This window comes from Archocentrus centrarchus, chromosome 7 (assembly GCF_007364275.1).
Source record: "Archocentrus centrarchus isolate MPI-CPG fArcCen1 chromosome 7, fArcCen1, whole genome shotgun sequence".
NCBI classification, from domain to species: domain Eukaryota; kingdom Metazoa; phylum Chordata; class Actinopteri; order Cichliformes; family Cichlidae; genus Archocentrus; species Archocentrus centrarchus.
Window position 1 is genome coordinate 23,316,294 of NC_044352.1, and position 20,051 is coordinate 23,336,344.

The 20,051-nt window shown below is 43.3% G+C and overlaps 1 protein-coding gene across 2 annotated transcripts in view; it reads right to left on the minus strand.

Moving 5' to 3' along the window:
* Nucleotides 1-19: 19 nt before the first annotated feature.
* phactr3a (phosphatase and actin regulator 3a) overlaps nucleotides 20-20,051 on the minus strand; it is a 35,540-nt gene continuing 15,508 nt past the window's right edge. The window contains exons 2-12 of one of the 2 annotated variants that reach the window (XM_030732852.1): nucleotides 16,785-16,949; nucleotides 15,058-15,225; nucleotides 14,042-14,254; nucleotides 8,675-8,903; nucleotides 8,175-8,425; nucleotides 6,067-6,220; nucleotides 2,067-2,122; nucleotides 1,816-1,877; nucleotides 1,585-1,725; nucleotides 1,087-1,163; nucleotides 20-656 (exon numbers count right to left, since the gene is read on the minus strand). In XM_030732852.1, the coding sequence (XP_030588712.1) occupies nucleotides 641-656; nucleotides 1,087-1,163; nucleotides 1,585-1,725; nucleotides 1,816-1,877; nucleotides 2,067-2,122; nucleotides 6,067-6,220; nucleotides 8,175-8,425; nucleotides 8,675-8,903; nucleotides 14,042-14,254; nucleotides 15,058-15,225; nucleotides 16,785-16,949 (1,532 nt within the window). In that variant the 3' untranslated portion in view covers nucleotides 20-640. Of the gene's footprint in view, nucleotides 657-1,086; nucleotides 1,164-1,584; nucleotides 1,726-1,815; nucleotides 1,878-2,066; nucleotides 2,123-6,066; nucleotides 6,221-8,174; nucleotides 8,426-8,674; nucleotides 8,904-14,041; nucleotides 14,258-15,057; nucleotides 15,226-16,784; nucleotides 16,950-20,051 lie in introns of both variants that reach the window. The other variant, XM_030732851.1, reaches the window with a different exon arrangement.

Genomic DNA, 20,051 nt, shown 5'->3' on the forward strand with positions numbered 1-20,051 from the left:
TTTTTATAAAAAAAAGGCCTTGTATTTTGAAGACAAGTAAGTGCTTACAAAGGTATTTCTCTTTTCAGTGAAGACATTGACGGTCCCATTTTGACATACTGTATGTACAGTTAATATCAAATTCATCCCCAACACCGCATCCCCCAGGCTGCACAGTCTTTACAGTCTTGACACATTATTCATCAGTTAAGAAAAGGTGAAGCTGGTCACATGCACAACTTCTTCCCACTACACAGATTCACACCGTCTTGTCAGGAGTCCATGAATTAGTACAAAAAAAAGGAAAACAATGATGACTGAATGACAAGATTGTTTTTGTTTTGTTTTTGTTTTTTTTGTTAACCCTCTGCTCTTGTCCTGAGAGTCAGAGGCTCCACCAAAGTCTCTTCCACTTGCCAGCGTCCACATGGCATCCAGTAGTCTCCAGGACACACTGTTGCTAACATTACCATCATCTTCTCTCCCACATCCTTGACTTCATACTGTAATATGATGGTCAAAAGGGTGGTGGAAGAATCTTAACAAACACGCCAAAGACAGAAAGGCTCCAGGCTCTTTGATCTGTCACCACTGAGCAGCTTCTAGCAGCTTCAGGAAATTTCAAAGCTCAGCATTTCTTCACAGAAGAAATTCCGCACTTTCATGGTCGGTGGAACCTGGAGAGACAAACGAAAGAGAGTGGAAATAAATCCTGAGAGCAGAGGGTGCCTTTGTTACCAGATGCCCTTGTATCATTGCAGCCATTAATCAGTTGTGTGGATCTATTTTTAGCACACATGTACTATGAAGAGCTGTGCGCGTACACTCCTATCCTCCCTCTAGGTCACTGTTACAAATCACACGGTGCTTTTCTAACAAGATTAACAAAGGACACAGTGGCCTTTCATCGTGCCTTGCTGCCTAGTAGTGTGAACTCTTTGGAGGATAGCCTCCCCCTCCCCGTTTTAGAAGCACTCCCATCTATCTTTAGCTCCTGCGTGCACCTCTGTATGCTCAAGGAGAGCTAAATTTAGACTGCTGCATCCTAGAATAGAGCATGCATGCATGCATGCACTTTCAAACACAGAGCCTTTTCTGAATGCTAACCTCGTTAGGTGTTTGCTTGAGGCGTGCACTTCCATCTCGGTGCTCTTAAACTCGTTCAGCTCTTTCCGGATTGCAGCCTGTGGAGAAGAGGACAAAACAGCATCAGTGCATCCTTAATAAGTGTAGGAGCAGCAAAGCAACAGCAGGAGGAGGGGGGGAGTGTATATATATATATATATATATATATATATATATATATATATATATATATATATATATATATATATATATATATATATATATATATATATATATATATATATATATTATATAAAAGCCTAAAAAGTCTAAAGAGAACAGGGGATTTTGTGAGATAAGCTGATAACAGCAACATGCAATGCGGACAGCCTGAGTAGTAGGTCAGTGGGGAATTTGGGGAAAGATGTTGGGTATTTTTGTAATCCTACTGACTTAAATAGTGAACTTGTTTGGTGATAAGTCCCAAGTAACTGGTGGCAAGTTATAAAGGTCAACATCATGTGACCACATTATCCGCACCTTGTCTGCTGCTGAGAGACGAGTCCAGGGCTTGTCCGCTCTCCTGTCATAGTCCTGAGCTTTGGCTACTTCCACATAGTCACTGAAGCGGATGAGAATCTTTCTGTCCCGCAGTTCATCCACTGTGGGCCGCTGGTTGAGCTGAAACAGACAAGAAGGTGCCAAACATTTGTCACCGTCTGCTGTTTGTGTTAAAGTAACCATGTATTTTAATAAATAATAAAGGCTCACCTTTCTGTTTAGCCGCTGTTTAATCTCCCGTCTCTCCTCCTGCTCAGTCTGGTCGTTTCTCTCTGAGGAAGTGAAAACGGCTCATTTAAAAATTCACCCAGAAAAGGCATGTGCACTCATGCGTTGTTTTATGTGCTGAATAATGTACATCGCTGGGCAGTCTGTGAAGTATTAAATGCGACGTGCCTCCTATAAGACACATCTTCATTGTAAATTAAATATTCGGAGTAGTTTGGAGGGTTTGAACTCACGTTTCAAAATGTTCCGACTCTCCAGTTCCTCCACATTTGGTCTCTGACTCAGCCTCCTGCGGAGAAACACCAAAACCACGTTTTGAACCATTTTCACTTCACTGTCCGTCCTATTCTCTTTAAACAGGCTGCAGCTTCTTCACTGTGCGCGTTCTCGAGAGGAATCCCCTATGTTTCCATCTCGCATCCAAACCGCGGCTGTGATACTTCGGCAGAGGAGCTCCCCACATCTGGAATAATCAGCGAAGCTAATTCTCCCCCTTTTTTTGTTGGGAATTCCACCACCTAATTATTTCTCAATTGCAGTATGCTGCATCTCAGAAGCGGTAGTATTTAGTGTACACCGCCGCGGCAGCGAAGGCACTCCTTTCTACTACTCGCTGCACGGGCTTTTCTACTGGGTCGTGATGGGCTGCTGGAGCGCGACTCCCCCAGTCTCCCTGGTTACTGCATGTGAAATTAGTAAAGGCGGAGCTTAGCGGGCTCCTGCTAACGGCATCCCCAGCCTCCTCCTGATGTGCGCTGGACCAATGCCACAGTCATCTCTCACCCACTTTGTTGCATCAGTTAAATTCAATTTAAGAAGTTTTTTTTTTTTTAAACCAAGAGAAATTGTTCCAAAACACAGAAACTTATTTTGTGATATAATGCAATCTCACAGTGCTCTATAACGCTTCTGTTCGGTGATCAAATGACTAAATTTCAGCTGCCACATGCTGACCCATCACCATCAAAGAGTCCAAAAGGTCCCCGAAGTTCAATATTTTTTTGCCACAATCTCTGTGCCTCTGTACTTTGTGCTGCACATATTTATTATTTATCCAAAGGGCTCAGCTTCAGACAGCATGAGGCACACATCACAGTGCATCTCTAGAGGTGGAAAGGACAGAGAGGGTAGAAAGGTCTCTCTTCATCCCTTTGGCCAAACCAATATTTGGACACTTTATAGTTCTTGTTGTGTAACAGATCAAAGTTAGGTCACATGAAATGAGCTGAACGTGGTTATATATGTTTATCACCGCGTAGATGGGCACATAACAGCCAATTAAATTATTATATTCTTCTAAAAGTCTATTAAAACAACTGAAATGAGACTTGCACTAACTAAAAACCATATTTGTGGAACAACTGTTCCCCCCCATTCATACGCAAACTTTTACAGCTCTCTGTGTAATGAGCATTAAGCATGAGCTTATTTTCTTTACGTGCCTTTTATTTAAGGGACACAACTCTGGCAGAGAAAAGAAAGAAGGCTGAGAAATCTGGTGTGTGATTTTTTTTTTCTCAACTGCTGTGTTTTTACCCAACGCTGCATGGGATAATGAGTACAGCCAAGCGACAAGTCTTTGTTAATTAACATGTGTGACTAGACACGGCACATGGAGTAGCATGAGGAATTATTTAATAGCTCGACTTCCTTAGTGGATTCTCCTCTGAGACGTACAATTAGAAATGGAACAAAAAAAACGGAAAGTTTTCTACAGTGATTACAGCATTTTTGCTACATCTGAATATAGGAATCCCATCATTATATACATGACATATTAAGTTTCCCCTCCATTATTAAAATATAATTTGGGTGACGTTCCCCTCATGAAATCATGCATGTTTTATGCGGCTGTCTTTAAACCTCATCAGGTGGGAAACAGCCCAGCGAGATGCTTTCCTTTGCTTCACGACTCGGCGATAAACAAAGACAAAGTGTTCCTGCAGCTCTGAGGATATTACATTTTAAACACATGACACAGAAATATCACTTCCAAAGCTCTGGTGAATGCGACCAGCCACTGTATTATTGACCCGGTCGCCTTGTTGCTTAGCAACAATACTTGGTATCCTTAAGACAATATAGTCTTCCTGCACAAACTCTGTCTTCTGCCTAGTAACACACGGGAAGGGATCTCACTACTCCACTAAGAGCCGTATGTGCTTTATGCAGAATCTGTGGCTATTTTTAGAAACAGACCCCTTTTTTTTTGTCTTTGTGGGTGAGTTGAATAATTTACAGCTCACTGTCAATATCAGATACTATTTTGGTGGACAAATCACATTTCCTTGTGAGATATATGAATCACAAAAGCTACCTTACCCTTCTGCTCTCAAGTGACAAGATATTTCATTTGGGGTAACCAAGAATATCCGCGGATGAGACAACACACTGACTCACTGCACCGCTCCTTCACCCACTGCTTTCCCAACTAGAGAAAGTAAGATTTTTAAAAGGTATCCCCCAGAATACCACAGTGACGCATAAACACCCATTGATTTAGGGATCTCCATTCGACACTTGAGATGTTTGCAATAAAATGAGTTAAAATAGAAAGCTTAACTATGCCAGCCAGAGGAGAGATAAAGAAATCCAAACAATAGAAACACCCATGTGTGGGTGATAGAGGCGCTCGGTCTTTTGTTTCAGCTGCCAACTGCAACAAGGAGACAAAATTGGCCATTCCAAGCTTCCTTCTTGTTTCAAGTACAGTAGCCCCCCACCCCCCACCTCCTCCTCCTGCCATTATTTCTGCTGATATAACTCCCCGACATTTATGGAGAGGAGGGAGTGCATGGGGAAATGCATTATTGAACAGTGTCAGGAGCTAAGATTAGAAACAGCACAGTATGGCTGCAGCACAAGAGCCAGGTGGGGCGTTTCTAAAGATAGAAAGGTCATCTATCACTGACACAATGGATGATCATTCAGCTTGAGTACCAAGGGATACATTTCCCCCCCCCTCCATTTAACTCATATGAGTTGTATTTAGCCTGGATTATTCTACAAACCTGGGCAGTGAAGAGATTCCCACAAATAAAGCTGCTCCCGGTGAGGTATCCTCACTGACCCTCCTTAAATCAACCATTTATTCTTGTAAAGAATTTAGACAGCAATAAATCAAAAGAAGTATTTCAGTTGAAGCCAGTGCTCTGTATCTAGGTCTTTATATAACAAGCAGCTTCTCTCACTGCTGTGCTACAAGTGAAACCTCTTTGTCTTGAAATATGGACCCTGGTCGCACTTACGTAAACTACAGTCACGCTCCATCTTCACCTTTATGTATACTGTTTTTGCTTGTGAACACTTTGAAACAAATAAAGATGATATTTTCCTCCACTAAATCTAAGAAAACGAGGAGGAGGGAGTATTATTAGTTCTCCCGCAGACAGACAGTAGATCTTGTTCTTTAGAAAGTGTGGGTGGCACTCTGTGCTTGGCTGCGAGTTATTGCACAGTAGGTTATGCAACGCTGTGCCGTGCCCCTGTTTGATACGCCTGCGTTAAAGAGCCTGAGACTTGTGACATGAGACCTCTGCTGTTAGTGTCTGAACATCAAGTTTCTCACATGCATTCGAAAAAAACCAAAAAAACAACAAAAAAAACACAACAACAGTTCTATTAATGTCCCGGCAGCACTTTTGTGCAAAGACATTTCCTGGAAGCGCTGTCTGCCTGTACTTGCTGTACTCCAGAAAGCTGAAGAATGGCAGCTTTATGAAAGCATCTAGGAATTTCCGGTACATGTGCATATTTCTTGAGTGGAATAAATTAAGTGATTTGATTCTGTTTGGCCTGGTTTGAATAGACATACTGTTACTCCTCTGGGTAACCTCTAAGTTTTAGTTATAAAGGGCTAGATTGGAAATAACAAAACATTCCAAAAATAAGAACCGGCCTTTAGTAAAAAAAAAAAAGGACTAGACATAAGCAATCTGAGCAGATTGTGCAAGATAAATCAAGTCTGTGCAAAAGACTCAGATAATCCAGTTAGAACCAATGTTTACCTCACACCTCCACCTACTCTTACTGTAGCTGTTGTGTAACTGAGACAATTAAGCATATAAGTTTACCCAGCACTGCCCAGATGTTTCCTGGGTTTACAGTACACTGTTACACCATAAATTACATGGAAACTGCACAACGATATTAAGGATGTTTGTTTCAGGTATTCTGACAAATTAATCACTAATACTCCACAGACGGCAGTCAAAAGAATATCTCATAGCTTACTTGGCAAGTTTCATCTCAATCTGCTGGCGAATTTCTTGGCGCTCCTGATCACTCCTTGCTGGGAAGATATTCCTGTCCTCAAGCTCCTGCTTGCTGGGCCTGTTTCGTAGTTTGAAAGCCAGCAACTCCTTCCTTAGCCTGCGAGGAAGTGTGCCTAAATCCACGCATGCAAGCATTAAAACACAGAATGCTGTCACTTATCTTCAAACTTTGGAGATCCTTGCAGGGGTTTTCTTCCTATTCATATCCTAACAATGGCTGCCAATAGCTACCTCATCTCATCCAAACCTCCACACTAACAGATAATTGTTTACAGTGGCATTTGGAAATATTTGGACAGAAACATATTTGGTGTTTTGCTATATAGTATGACACATTACATATTGGTAAAGGCATTTTATGTGTACCACTGCAGGAATGACTCCCTATCATACACAACAGGATTTAGGTCACTGTGACAACTATAGAGTGGCAGCAAAGTGAAAACGGACATTGAAACATTACTGGACATTCAAGCATTATTCAAATGCCAAGATGAAGCTGCAGAGAAAATAGTTTTACGACATATTACTTCATTTGTCTATATGATAATTATATATGATCTTTAAGATAAACCTTTCTTTTTGGGCTAAAGTTGAACATGCAGCCACAGAGCCTAAGCCAGCAGCAAAACCTGAGGCCAGGTGGTATGGATGGGTTTACAGTTGTGGTCAGATGTTTATGTATACTCATGATGGGCCTGAATGTCATGGTAATTTTGGGCTTTTAATGACTTCTTTGAACTGTTCTTTTTCCAGGGTGGAACGATTGTACAGCATACGTCTTCAATAACTTTAAAAACAAGAATTGTGTGGACAAGTTTGATTTTATTTTGGATATTCTTTAATCCACCAAGGGTCAAAAGTGTACATACAGGCTCAAATATATACACACACCCCCACTAATATTTGGTTAAAGATCCCTTAATAAGTTGGACCTCAACCAGACGCTTTGGTAGCCACCAACAAGCGTCTGGCATAATTCTGGCTGGATATTTGGCCAGTCTTTTAGGAAGAATTGATAGAGTTCGTTTAATTTGGTTGGTTTCCTGGCATGGACCCGGCTTTTCAGTGTAGTCCATAAATTTTCAATAGGATTGAGGTCTGGGCTTTGGAAAGGCCATTCCAGAAGCTTATTGTTAGCCTGCTATATCCATTCCAAAACCAGTCCAAGTTTCAACTGTCTAGCTTTTGATCTGAGGTGAAGTCGAAGAATTTGGAGGTAACCTCCTTCTTCATTACTCCATTCAATTTGTGCAATGTACAAGTCGCACTGGCAGCAAAACACCCCCCGAGCATGATACTACCGCTGCCATGTTTGATAATGCAGTGTTGTTAGGTTTAAAAGCCTCACGTTTACTCCTGCAGTTGCTTAGAAATGGCTCCAAGAGACCTTCCCAATTTTTGTAAATCTACAATTCCTCTACAGTTCCTTGGGCTTTCCCATTGTTCCAAGTATTGGTCGATCCACTGAATGTTGTCAAACAAATCCTTTATATGCTGGCAAAAAGAAACTACCAGTGGTAGTCAATCATGATCACTAACAAGAGGTTGATGGTTAATAGGCCTTGACCTTGTCTAGTTAAGGCATTGTAGAACCTTCAGCACCGCTTATTAAAAGATTTAAGTGAGTGTTTATATATATTTGACCCTGTATGTATACTTTTGACTCTGTGTGGATTAAAGAAAATCCTAAATAAACTCAAACTTGTGTGCCCAATTCTTGTTTTTTAAAGTCATTAAAGATGTATGCTGTACAATAATTCCAGCCTGGAAAAACAACAGTTCAAAGAAATCATTAAAAACCTGAAATTGCCCTGATATTCACACCCATGATGAGTGGATATAAACTTCTGACCGCATCTCTATACTTGCTGCTCTCAAACACAGCGCAGTAACATTGTAACAGGGTTTAAGTTCCTCCATTATTAAATCCTCAAATTAAATAAATGTAAGAATGTCAATCTTAGTATGATGGTTTCTTTTTAAACCAGTACACGCATTTCAAAACCAGAATGTGCAAGCATTCATACAAATTCTACAGTCACACTTTTAAATTCTTCAACCCACCAGAGATGACGGACTCATTCCAGCCGTCCAAGTCGGTGGGGAGGCCTGAGGTGTTGGAGAAGCACTGGTCCAGCCGCACGTTCTCCTTATTCTCCTCTGCCTCCTTCTTGGGCCAGTCAGACCCCCCAACTCCCACACAGATCCCCCCCAGAGACAATGTGTGTTGGTTCTCTGAGCTGCAGGAACGGGAGAGCCGCCCATCGGAGCACCACAGGCGTGGGGGTGAGCCCTGCTCACACCCTTCATGGACGCTGAGGACACACAGGGAGGATGTGGACAGTGGATTTCATTCCTCAAAGCAACACTTTATCTGAAGAAATTAGAGGCCATTATAATTCCACAATACTATCACAGCACAAAGTATACTACATTACAATAAAGTCTGAAAATAACTTGACACTGAAATAGGGGGTAGGACGATATAATATAACAGTGATGAAATATAGTAAAAGGCAAAATCCCATGTAAAACAACTGTTTGGGGTCACTTCAAAGACTCACCTCTCCTGTCTGTTTTTGGAAGCGAAAGCTCTCTGCAGTTCCTCCATAATGCAGCTAGGGGGCATGGGAGGATGTATCATATTGCCTAGATGTGGGGACCCTGAGGAGTTGGCCAGAGGCCCTCTTAGTGGCAGGGTCATTGAGGCCAGACTTTCTGTGGCCCTGGGTAGAGGCTCCTTGGGGAGGTAGGAGTTGGGCAGGTGAGCAGGGAGTGACACAGGACCTGAATCTAACAGAAGATCAGCAGGTTAATTAATCTTTTCTTAATTTTACTTTTTTTAAATCCTCACTGGTATTTAGAGCAATTTAGAGAATTTAGACTCTCCTGTACACTTGACACATCTGCCAAATCTGAGAGGAGATTGGCATGTCTGGAGAAAAAAAGGTTTTTGCAAAGACTTCTTGCATAAAAAAAAAAAAGTGAGATTAAGATCTGTACTCTGCAGTTTTTATTGCACTGTACAGTCATGTGAAAAAGAAGTCCACTCTCTTTTAGTTTTAGCATTTAATATTGCAGGACACAAAAAAATTCATAAAGTCTTTAGCAGATCTAGGCAAATGAGAACACATGACATATTACACCGTGCCATTATTTATTTAACAAAAATTAACCCTAAATGCAGAAGCAGTGTGTGAAAAACTAAGCACACCCTTACTGATTCCACAGGAATTAAGACGGTGGGTAGCAGCCAGGTGCTGCTAATCAAATGCACTCGATTAAATGATCGTGGGGAAGTGTGAGCGCCTCTGTAATAGCAGTGGTTTTGGCAGCTTGCTTGTCTGGAGCATTCAGGGGTGCATTAGAAAAACAAACAAACAAGTGTCTGAAAATGTGGTTCAACTCAGTGTTTCCACAGAAGTGTTGAGTTTGAGGCTGAGGTGACTCTGAAGAAAGGAACCAACCTTGTTTTGTTTTGTTTGTTTACATTTGGTGATAATTCATAATTTAAATGAATGACATTTCAATAGATAAATACTGCAATTTTTTTACTACATCATTTATTTAATGGGCAGCACGGTGGTACAATGGTTAGCACTGCTGCCTCACAGTTAAAATAACACCTGGAATGTCTGGGTTCGATTCCACCTGGGCCCAGGCCCCTCCCTCCCTCTGTGTGGAGTTTGCATGTGCTTGTGTGGGTGTCCTCCTACATTCCAAAGACATGCACTTACTAAATTGCCCATAGGTGTGAATGTGAGTGTGAAAGGTTGTTTGTCTCTCTGTGTTGGCCCTGCAACAGGCTGGCGAGCTGTTCAGTTACAGGACTGATAGGATTGGAAATGTTTCACCTTTTGAAGTAAAACAGGGCCTCGATGTCTATGACTTGTTAGTTGTTCCACTAAACAGGCATTTGTCCTCAAAAGGTCTAAATGAGTTTTTTTTTTTTTTTTTTTTTTTTTTTTTAGCCTGTCATGTCTGGCATCTTTCACAATCGGAATGATGATCCGAATGCACTGATGTACCAAACATATTTGCTTTGACAAGAACAGCTCTATATGTTTCCTATAGGCTCTTCTTGTTAATGTTTGCAATTTTATTTTTATTTATTTATCTTTTTATTTAGTTATTCATGCCAAGTCTGACAGGCAACAAGGAAGGGGCAAGAACAAGAGGTGGGGGGGAGAAAAGGGGGGGGGGGGAGAAAAGGAAGAAAGGAGATAGAAAAAAAAAAAAAAATAAAAAAAAATAAAAAAAAAATAAAAGGGGTTGATATACTCACACACACACACACACACACACACACATCCATACACACACCCATATGCACCTACATATACACACACACACAAACACACACACACAAGTTTATTGTTTGTAGTAATGTGTGTGTATGCGCCTTGTCATGCAATGTATTCGATAATGAGGGCGAGAAACTGCAACCATGCCCCCCGCGATCCAGAGGTAGATAGGGAAGGACCCAGGGGACCCAGGCCATCCACAGCACAGGAGCTCAGAAGACTTGGGGCCACACATCCCGATGGCAACCGCGTACACTCCACAGAAGAGGAAGGAGGGAGGCTACAGACGGAACCCCCACAATCCAGGGGCTAGAGTCCAGAGAGCCAGAGACGACGGGCAGCCCACCCCCCCCGGCAGGCCGGCACCCCCAGCACGAGCCAGGCATGCGGCCCCCGAGGCCCCAAGCGCCCGAGAGCAGCCCGACACCCGGCAGAGCCCCCCCACGCGCCAAAGAGGCCCAAGCCACCCCCAGGTCACGGCCGCCAAGGGAGCAGGCCAAAAACCATGCCGAGACATCCGGCCACACATCCCGGGACCCACGGGCACCCACACCCCAGGGGCGGCAGTGACGACCAGTGGGGAGCAGCGTGGAGCGGTAGGGAGGGGTAACTCCCACCCTCCGTGTCCCACCGGTGCCAAGGCTTGGCAAGCCACCAACCCAGGCCCAGCTGTCCACACACACACACTCTCACAAGCACGCACGTACACACACACACACACGTACCAGTCATTCCCTCATGTACACACACGCACATACACACGCACGCACATTCGCATGCACCAGTCACACACTCATGCATACGCACATGTAACATACATGGACACCTAATGTGGGAGAGCGGGTACCAGCACCAAGCCAGCGGCAACCCAGGGAAGCAGCCAACCCAGCCCCGAACAATGAGCCAGTCCCCATCCCAGGCGGGGTGCATGGAACCGGGGTGTGAGAAGGCCCGCCCGCCCCCTCCTCCCACTCAGCGTGTTGGGGGGGTGATGTGAATGTATGTACTGAGAAGAATGTGTATGGCTGTGTGAAAACTACAGTGCTTTTAAAATTGGAGGGACAGATGTAATATGAGCACTGAATAACAGCGCCCATCCACACCGTCCCCCCAAGGCCCTCAATGTCTAAAATGTAAATAAAATTGAGGTGCAGGCAGCAGTGAACAGACAAGTGGGGCCACCTCAGCAGTGCCACCCACTAACCACTGTGTGACACACCTGCCCCCCAAGGCCCTATATGTACTATGATGTGTTGTGAGCTGTATAATGCAATTAAAAAAGGAGGAGTGGGACATCACGCAGCACAGCGAGCAGAGCCGAGGTGATGGCCCTACTCACTGCAGCACGAGCCCCCCACCCCCGAGAACCTATGTGTGCATAATGTGATGTTAAACTGAGTGGGAGGAGGGGAGGGGCCAGGATAAATATGACCGGGAGGCAGAGGACTACCCCCCGGAGGAAGAGAGCCAGCTAGCTACTGGCTCACTAGGCACCCCAGTTCCCTACACCCCCCCCGCAGCCCAGGGAAGGCAGGTCCAGGGCCTGAAGTGACCGCACCCCCAGGACGCCACCGTACTCCAGGCCGGCACCCACTGCCCCCACTGCAAACAGGACACAACACACACCCCACATGCATACAAAGGACAACAAATATCGCACACACACACACACGCACGTACGCACACATACACACGCACGTACACACACGCACACACACACAGACACACACCCCCACATACATACTCACACATACACACACACGCACACAGTGGTCCTGAGTCAGAACCAACCGGCCCCGTGTGGGGCAACTGCTGCTCCCTCACCTGAGCGCCCCACCACCCCATGGGGGAGGGCACCCAGAATCCCGGAATGCCAGCCAGACACCCCGACACAGCCAACCCACCCCACACGGCGGCGCGCCCAAGGGGGCACAGACCCCTCCAGCGCAGGGAGGGGCCCAGCCAGGAAACGGGCAACCCCGGGCACCAGGGCCCCGGGCACCAGGGCCCCGACCCCCGCACCCCGGCCCCCACAGAGGAAGCCGGCCACCCGGACGGGGCCAGCACCGCCCCCACGGGACCCCGACCCCCACACCCCACGACCATAAGAGCACCATCCAAGTCCCCACCACCAACAACCAGGGCCCGGACACAGAAACCACAAAACGGTAGCCACCGCCTCCAGGCCAGAGCCATCAGACACCCAGGCCCCCCCCGCCCACCCCCAGCCACCTACCGGGTGCGCCATGAAACCAGACCACAGCTCGTCACCCCCATCATGCGATGGAGCTGATCAGTGGGGACCAGAGAGATTCAAATTTTGCCAGTTGATTTTTAGAGGTGGCAGACATTCTTTCCAGACTAATGTGGTCTAAAAGTAGATTCTTATAGTGAGTAACGCATAAATCATTTTTTGATTTCCAATTCATGAGGATAGTTTTCTTAGCGATGCATAAGGTAGTAAGAACTATGTGTGATATATTTGTTTCCATGTTTAATTCACTTAAATCACCTAGAATGCACAGTTTCTTGTACACCTGTTCAGAGGTTCTGGCAGAGGATATGTGAGGAATTATCCACATGTTTTAATTGCGATATCCCAACATCACCAAAACTGTGCATTCTAAATGAGTTTTTGAAACCCAGAGAAGTAATCCATCCATTCTCTTCCACTTTTCCTGTTAAGAGTCACGGGGGGGGCTGGAGCCTATCCAAGCTGTCATACGGTAAGAGGCAGGGTACCCCCTGTACAGGTCGCCAGCCTGTCGCAGGGCTAACACAGAGAGACAGACAACCATTCACACCTATGGGAAATTTAGAATCACCAATTAACCTGACCCCAGTAAGTGCATGTCTTTGGACTGTGGGAGGAAACTGGAATACCTGGAAGAAACCCACGCAAACTCCACACAGAGAGGCCCGGGCCAAGGTGGATTCAAACATAGACCTTCTAGCTGTGAGGCAGCAGTGCTGCCCCCAAAGAAGTAATATTATGCAATATTTCAAAGAAAGCAAAGATAAGGCAGATGCATAAAAAAAAGGTTCACATTTGTGTAGTAAAACTTTTCTCTTTTTTCTTCATCTCACACCCCTCAGATTAATTGGCTCTTTTGAAGCACCTTGACCCCCCTGGCACAGCACTGCTGAATGATTTCTGCCCAGCTGCATACGCAGAGGAGTTGAAGGTAACTCCACCCCGACCACCTAAAACAGTAACATGCTACTTTAACACGTCTTACTAGTTCAGATATAAATGCGCAACTATTATTTTTAGTGGTACTGGTACTTCTACTTGAGTAAAGGAAGCAGTTCTTTCATCCACTGAGTGTCGATGGAGGTGGAAAGCACTGCTGAGCACAGCTTCCTAAAATAGCCCAGTGGTGTGTTTAATTGCATTGAGATGTTGTGACTCTAAAGGATACATTCACATCACATTTACACTTATTAAAAATAAATGACTTTTCTTATTATCTCTCTTCAACTGTATATTCAGTCTTTAAAAAGGGTTTATCAGGATACAGTTCAAGATGTATAAGGATGCTTTATACAGAATTTAGGAAGGGGGCAAATACTTTTTCACAGCACTCTATGTGACTTAACTGCATAAAAAAGCCTCTCAGCACTTACCATCTCCAGTACTCAGCTGGGGCAAAAGCTTTGGAGGTACTTGTGGTGGGGACGTTCCTGGAAGAATCTCTTCCTCTGATCTTTCTTCCATCTGTTCTCCCATGTCCTGCAGTCCTTCAGGTAAATCCCCCGCAGGGTGCACCCCCTCATCGCTCTCCTCTTCCGGTAGTCGTACATTCTCCTCCACCCGTTCACAGTCTTGGAGAGGGGCTGCTACTGAAGAACGTTAAAGAAGGAGGAAAAAAAAAGTATTTATTCAATCAAAGCGTTTCACGGCACAGAAAATCTATTTTAAAAAGTCACAGTTTAATGGATTCCAAATGCTAGAAACAGTCTGCAAAGGGAGTGTTTTAAAAGTTAGGATGCTCATGCCACTATGTTAGTTTATAGGGCGGTTATAATTACTATGTGTGGACAAACCCAATCAACACAAAGTAAAAGAAAAATCATCACTGTCGACCTAATTTAAAAACTTGTCACTCAAAATCTGTCAGAATTTCTCTTTGAAAAATTTTAAAAAATGAACACATTTGTTGCACCTATTTCAAACATGTGAATGCATTCAGAGGGTTTCTGTATTTTTGTATTTATTGTAGACCTGTCAGGGCTAATCAGAGATTAGCATCCACTTGTCTTTGCTGCCCTCTACTGGTACAGTGTGTAGAAAATTGGTCCACAGACCAGTGTCTCAGTTTAATCTGAGATAGCCAGCAATGTGGATTACGCAAACATACCAAAATGTTTGCATCTAATTCAAGCCTCAATCAACATGCATTAGTCGGCTTTTGTGGGAAGGTAACAAAATAAAGTTCCTCCTTTTTCCCCAGACAGGTTTCAGACATTTTATCAAATTGCAGCAACATTATACCATATCATATTGATCTTCTGATTCTGGAGTGAAGACATCCAGCCACTTCACCCCCCCCCCCCCCCCCCCCCCCCCCCATCTGTTGCTTTTGTAGTACTATAATGTCCATTGATTAGTTTACACCGAGTACAGCAAGGGATTGTTCTACCTGAAGTGGGATGCTCCTCCTCAGGACCAAGGTATTCCACGCTGCTTACTGTGAGGTTTGAATTCAATGGTCCCCCGAATCCTCCAAGTAAGACTCCACCATCTGAGCAGCAGCCCTGGGTGGGGGAGCTCAGGTCGTGGCATAGAAGGCCACTCGATAATGCTACATCTGTGAATGGAGATTAATGCAGTTAAGCAAAGAAGGACTTATTTCATTTAGTTTATTGTTGCCAAAGAATATACACATATGATATAAGGCTAAATAAAAACAGTTTTTAGGTTCTGCTAAATTATCTCTGTGTTTACGAGATAACCAATTAGTTTGCAGCTTAACTGGGGATGGTGTCCAGGTGAGTATAGTTAGAGCAGTTACCAGTGGGGTGGACTAAAAAACACTGCAGCAGACCTCTGATGTGATCATCTGTGATTTCCCTAAATTACATTCATTCATTCATTTGAGTCACCTTCCTTCAATAGCAGTCTCCATTACAGCAAGACCATCACATTTAGTCTCGTCTTTAGCAAATATAATGCTGCTTTTAAAAGCAGACACACAAGGTGACTCGGGATAAATCGATATCAGTGTTCTTAAACTTTGAGTGGGTGCTAACATTATGATCTCATCATGCAGTTTTTCTAAATTAGATATATTTTTAAAATACTAAAATAAACATTAAATGCATGTTTTGCAGCTTTGTCTGATGTAAGCCTGAGTCCAGCCATTACATTTGCTTCCCAAGCTGATCTTTGAAAAACCCAGAAAATTTTTTCTGAAAGTTAAAGCTATTCCGAAGGTATTCCCAGAGGCCCCAAAACTGAAAAAAAAGAAAAGAAAAGAAAAGGAAGAACAAAGTAATTTCTGAATTTTTGAATAAGAAATAGAATTCCAAGCAACTAATAAAAACTCAACTAAAAATAAAAATTAAAAACTAAATTTAACTTAGCAAATCCACTCTAGAAACAAAATTAAATTAAACTGAAGCGAAAGCATAATTGAGAAAACAATAAAATAAATACTATAACTATTTACAAATTTATAAATTCAAGTATGGTAAAGTTTAAACTTTGGGGATTGTGATAATATGTTTTCTAAATAATAAAATCTAACACTTACCACTGTGACTAACTGAATGTAAAAGTAATATACGATACATAAAATTAGGAGATTTTTGATGTAACCAGATTTAGTTTTTTTATTTGACAGGATTTATTAAGTTGCATTTTGTTCTAAGAAAAATATTTTAATTGACACCATGTCCATCCACTAACTTCAGTACCCCTTTACATATTATAATTGAAGTTCATGGAGAACTGGAGCTCGTGGATCCAGAGTGGGTTTTATCTAGGGTTTTTGTTTTGTTTTGTTTTGTTCTGCTTATCTGTATGTAAATATATTAACATATGTACAGGTATGCTAACTTATTTAACTAATGTATATTTACTTGCATTTCATTTCAAAGAAGGATAAAATAAAAATTTGATCACAAAAAAAAAATTGACACCATTGCAAACCTACACCTTCATTCTTATAACAATCACACAATTTAGGAACCTCAAAATTAAAAATGTATCAGGTCTGGTTTTTGTATAAACAATATTGCCCCTTGCATCTATGGGGCTTAAACAGAGCAAAAATGTATGAAACCTTTTTACAGGTGTCATAAATGGACGTGTGCGGAAACTTGGAAATAAATTCACCCTCCACCCAAACACCTGTTCTCCCCATACCTGTGGAACTCTGCTTGAGCTTCTCATTTTTCTTTTTCCTCCACTTCCAGGGCTTAAAGATGCGCCCCAGGGTGGCCAGCTTGCTGTTACGTCGGATTGGCGGAGTGTGCACCCCAGTCACCAAGCAACCTGTCCTCAGCACCCTCTGCTGGTCCACCACATCTACTAATGACAGAGAAGAAGCCCACAGAAGGGTTGAGAGGTTTTACAGTAGGGTGGAATGAGGTGAGGATGGAGAGGATGGGGATTTGTAGGTGAACAAAACAGAAAAAAAAGGCAAAGACAAGTCAAAGTGGAAGAGGGGTGGAGGATGGGTAGAGGCAGAGGTGATGAAAAATGTATCCAAACATGCAAAAAATAGTAGACAGAGAGGGAGGGAAAGAGTTGAACAGGGGCCCAATTAGTATGCTCACCTTACTGAATAAACCATGATAGAGTCCAAGTGCTGTGAACAGATTGAATTAGAAAGACTAATTTGATGAAGACACACTCCCTCATGGCTGTTATTTCCCTGTGAATCCCCTCCCTCCCAGCCTTACATCATGTATCAAAATAAATCTCTCACACAATCCAAAATATGGAGAAATATGAAAGCCCACAGACACAGAAATGCAGCACTATAAAAGATGCATTTCCCCGGAGACCAACAAGTGCGCCAGTTTTGCTGTTTTCCCAAAAACAGCAAAAATATCAGATGCCTTTTAAGGCAGGGCTCATTATTTTATTGGGTCAGAATTCTTTTTTCTACTATACCAATATATATATATATATACTGTATATATATATATATATATATATATATATATATATATTACTTGTGGCTCACACTGTATGGCTCTTTTCACAGCTGACATACCATATATTATGCTTGTTATTACTATGTTTATGCCTGTATTTTGTCTTCTGCAGCTTATACATAATAATTTAGGTAGACTCTTGTCTGTTTATGTTGTGTCTGCGGCTGGTGAACTACATGCTCTACTTTTTTTGTTGAGTTCTGCATGCAAAAAAATTATTCTTCTCCTTTTGTTGGAATCCAATCAGCTTCTACATTGTGCTTGCTGATCTCATATTTTTAAATAGAATTGTCATACACAACAGCTTAAACGCAGGGCATTGACCAGATTTTACTTTAAGCATGACTTTATTATATTTAAAAATGTTTTAGGAACAAATTAAAACATATGGCAGCAATCTGCACAGTCCATGATTTTAATTATTTATCTGTTGTGGTAAATGAGCTGTCCCCATCCACTGTGCTGCTTGGTGCATCCTTTTGCAAAGGAACTTTGTATCTGAATGAACGGTGGCTATGACTCATGTCTGGCAAAGTGTGGGTCTACAGATTCATGTACGCACATTGCTGCTGGGTTGCCTGCATTTTATTACAAAGACGGCCAAGAAAACAGAAATATGCTATATGTGCTACGTATTTAAGCGCTACATGCGTCAGCGTGACAAAAATGAAGCAATATCTGCCTTCGCAATACTGGGAGCGTTGCTCAAACAATCAGCTGAGGAGGAGGCAAGGATTTGTGATAGAGGATGTTGAGGGGGGAAGAGGGGGATTTGGAGAGTGGCTCAGGGTGTGATGTAGAGTACAGTGATGTAGGGGGGGAGGATACAGCTGACTCTGTTTCAAGCTTTCTTTTTTTTTTGCAGCCCTTGCTTCTTTCTTGAAGCACGTGGGTAGGGAGAAGAAAGTGGAAAGCAGGCAGTGATTGGGGGGAGGAATATAGAAGAGGAGAGGGAAACTATGGAGAATGAAAGGTAAGAAAAGAGTAGGAAAAAAGGGAAGAGTGGAAAAACAAGAACAGGAAGATCAAAAAATAGGAGGGAAAACATTTTAAAAATGAAAACCGAAGGAACAGGGGTGGTAGAAAGGCAGGGGTGAGGACCTGGAAAATGATAAAAGAGAAGATAGTTTAAGGAAAGAAAAAGCAATAGCAAGAGAAAGAGAGGAAACAGAAAAGAGGAAATTAATGGGATAAAGCAGAGCGAGTAAGAAGCAAAGGATAATAAATTAGATGAAAGGAGTGAATTTCTAGTTTGGCAGTTTGGCCCTTAAAGTTCCTGGAAACAGGTCAGTTGACCATCCATCTCACCGTATCAGCATCACCACTGTCACACATGCAGCATGGCAAATGTGGCACCGCACACAAAATCCAGGTCAAACTCGAAGGAAACGCACCCAGTCGCTCAGAGAGGGAAAAAAAAGCTTAAGAGAAGGAGAGGGGGAGTAGGAGGGGTATGTCTGTGTTAGGGGGAGAGTGTGTGTGTTTGAGGAGAGAGAAGAGAAGGGGAGAGGAGAGGAGGTGGGGTCAGGCCCGCTGCTGTTTCTATGGCGACCACATCCAGATGCTGCCGCAGCAGTGGGTGCCGGGAGGGGGGGAGGAGCGAGTCAGGCCGAAGCAGAGGAGAGGAGGGGAGAAGAGGGGAGAGGAGCCCACTATACAGACACTGCCACATCTAAAGCCAGTGGCAGCATCCAATGCATTGTGGGTAGATGGTGAAGCCACATGGAGGACGAGATGTGTCTGCATTTTGAAAGAGGGAAGGAGATGGAGGGGAGGAGGAGAGAGGGGGGATTCCAGGGAGAAGAGGCGAAAAGAAGGGATGGGAGGGGGGCTGTTGCTATACGGAAGAGCTTGCAAGTAGAATCTGGCCTCGTCCAATCACGGAGCAGCTATTTATAATGCATATCAAGTAACAGTTCATTTTTCATAGAGGGGGTGGATATTCAGAGAAAATGACAGGAGTCTGGCTAGATCACAAGAATTAGGTGAAAACACACACACGCGCACATCGAGATTTCCTTTATCCGCTGGATGGGGATGTATCGAAATGTGTGTCAGATAAGCATGAATGGACGACATGCATGGTGTGGGGATGATGTGCGATTTTAATTAATATGCTAATGTAAATAGGATTTATTAAATCCATGTGTCATGCTCATGCAGTGGACCAATAGGTTGTTTGCTCCGTGCCCGCATTCCTCTCCAATATGGGGCTGCACACAGTGTAATTCCAATCAGGTGCTGGCATTTCATAAACCTCATGACCTTAGGAGTACAGGTAAATATAACCTACAAATGGTAAACTCTAAACAGCATCAGTGAAGTCTGAACTCAGAAATGACTTAGGAGCAGAATAAAGAAGGCAATATGATAATGTGACTTGGCAAGAACACTATAACAGAATGCTTTAGTGTGCCACCAGGGACTGCACCCCACTTAACCAGCTTGTCAGCACATTCTGGAGCACAAG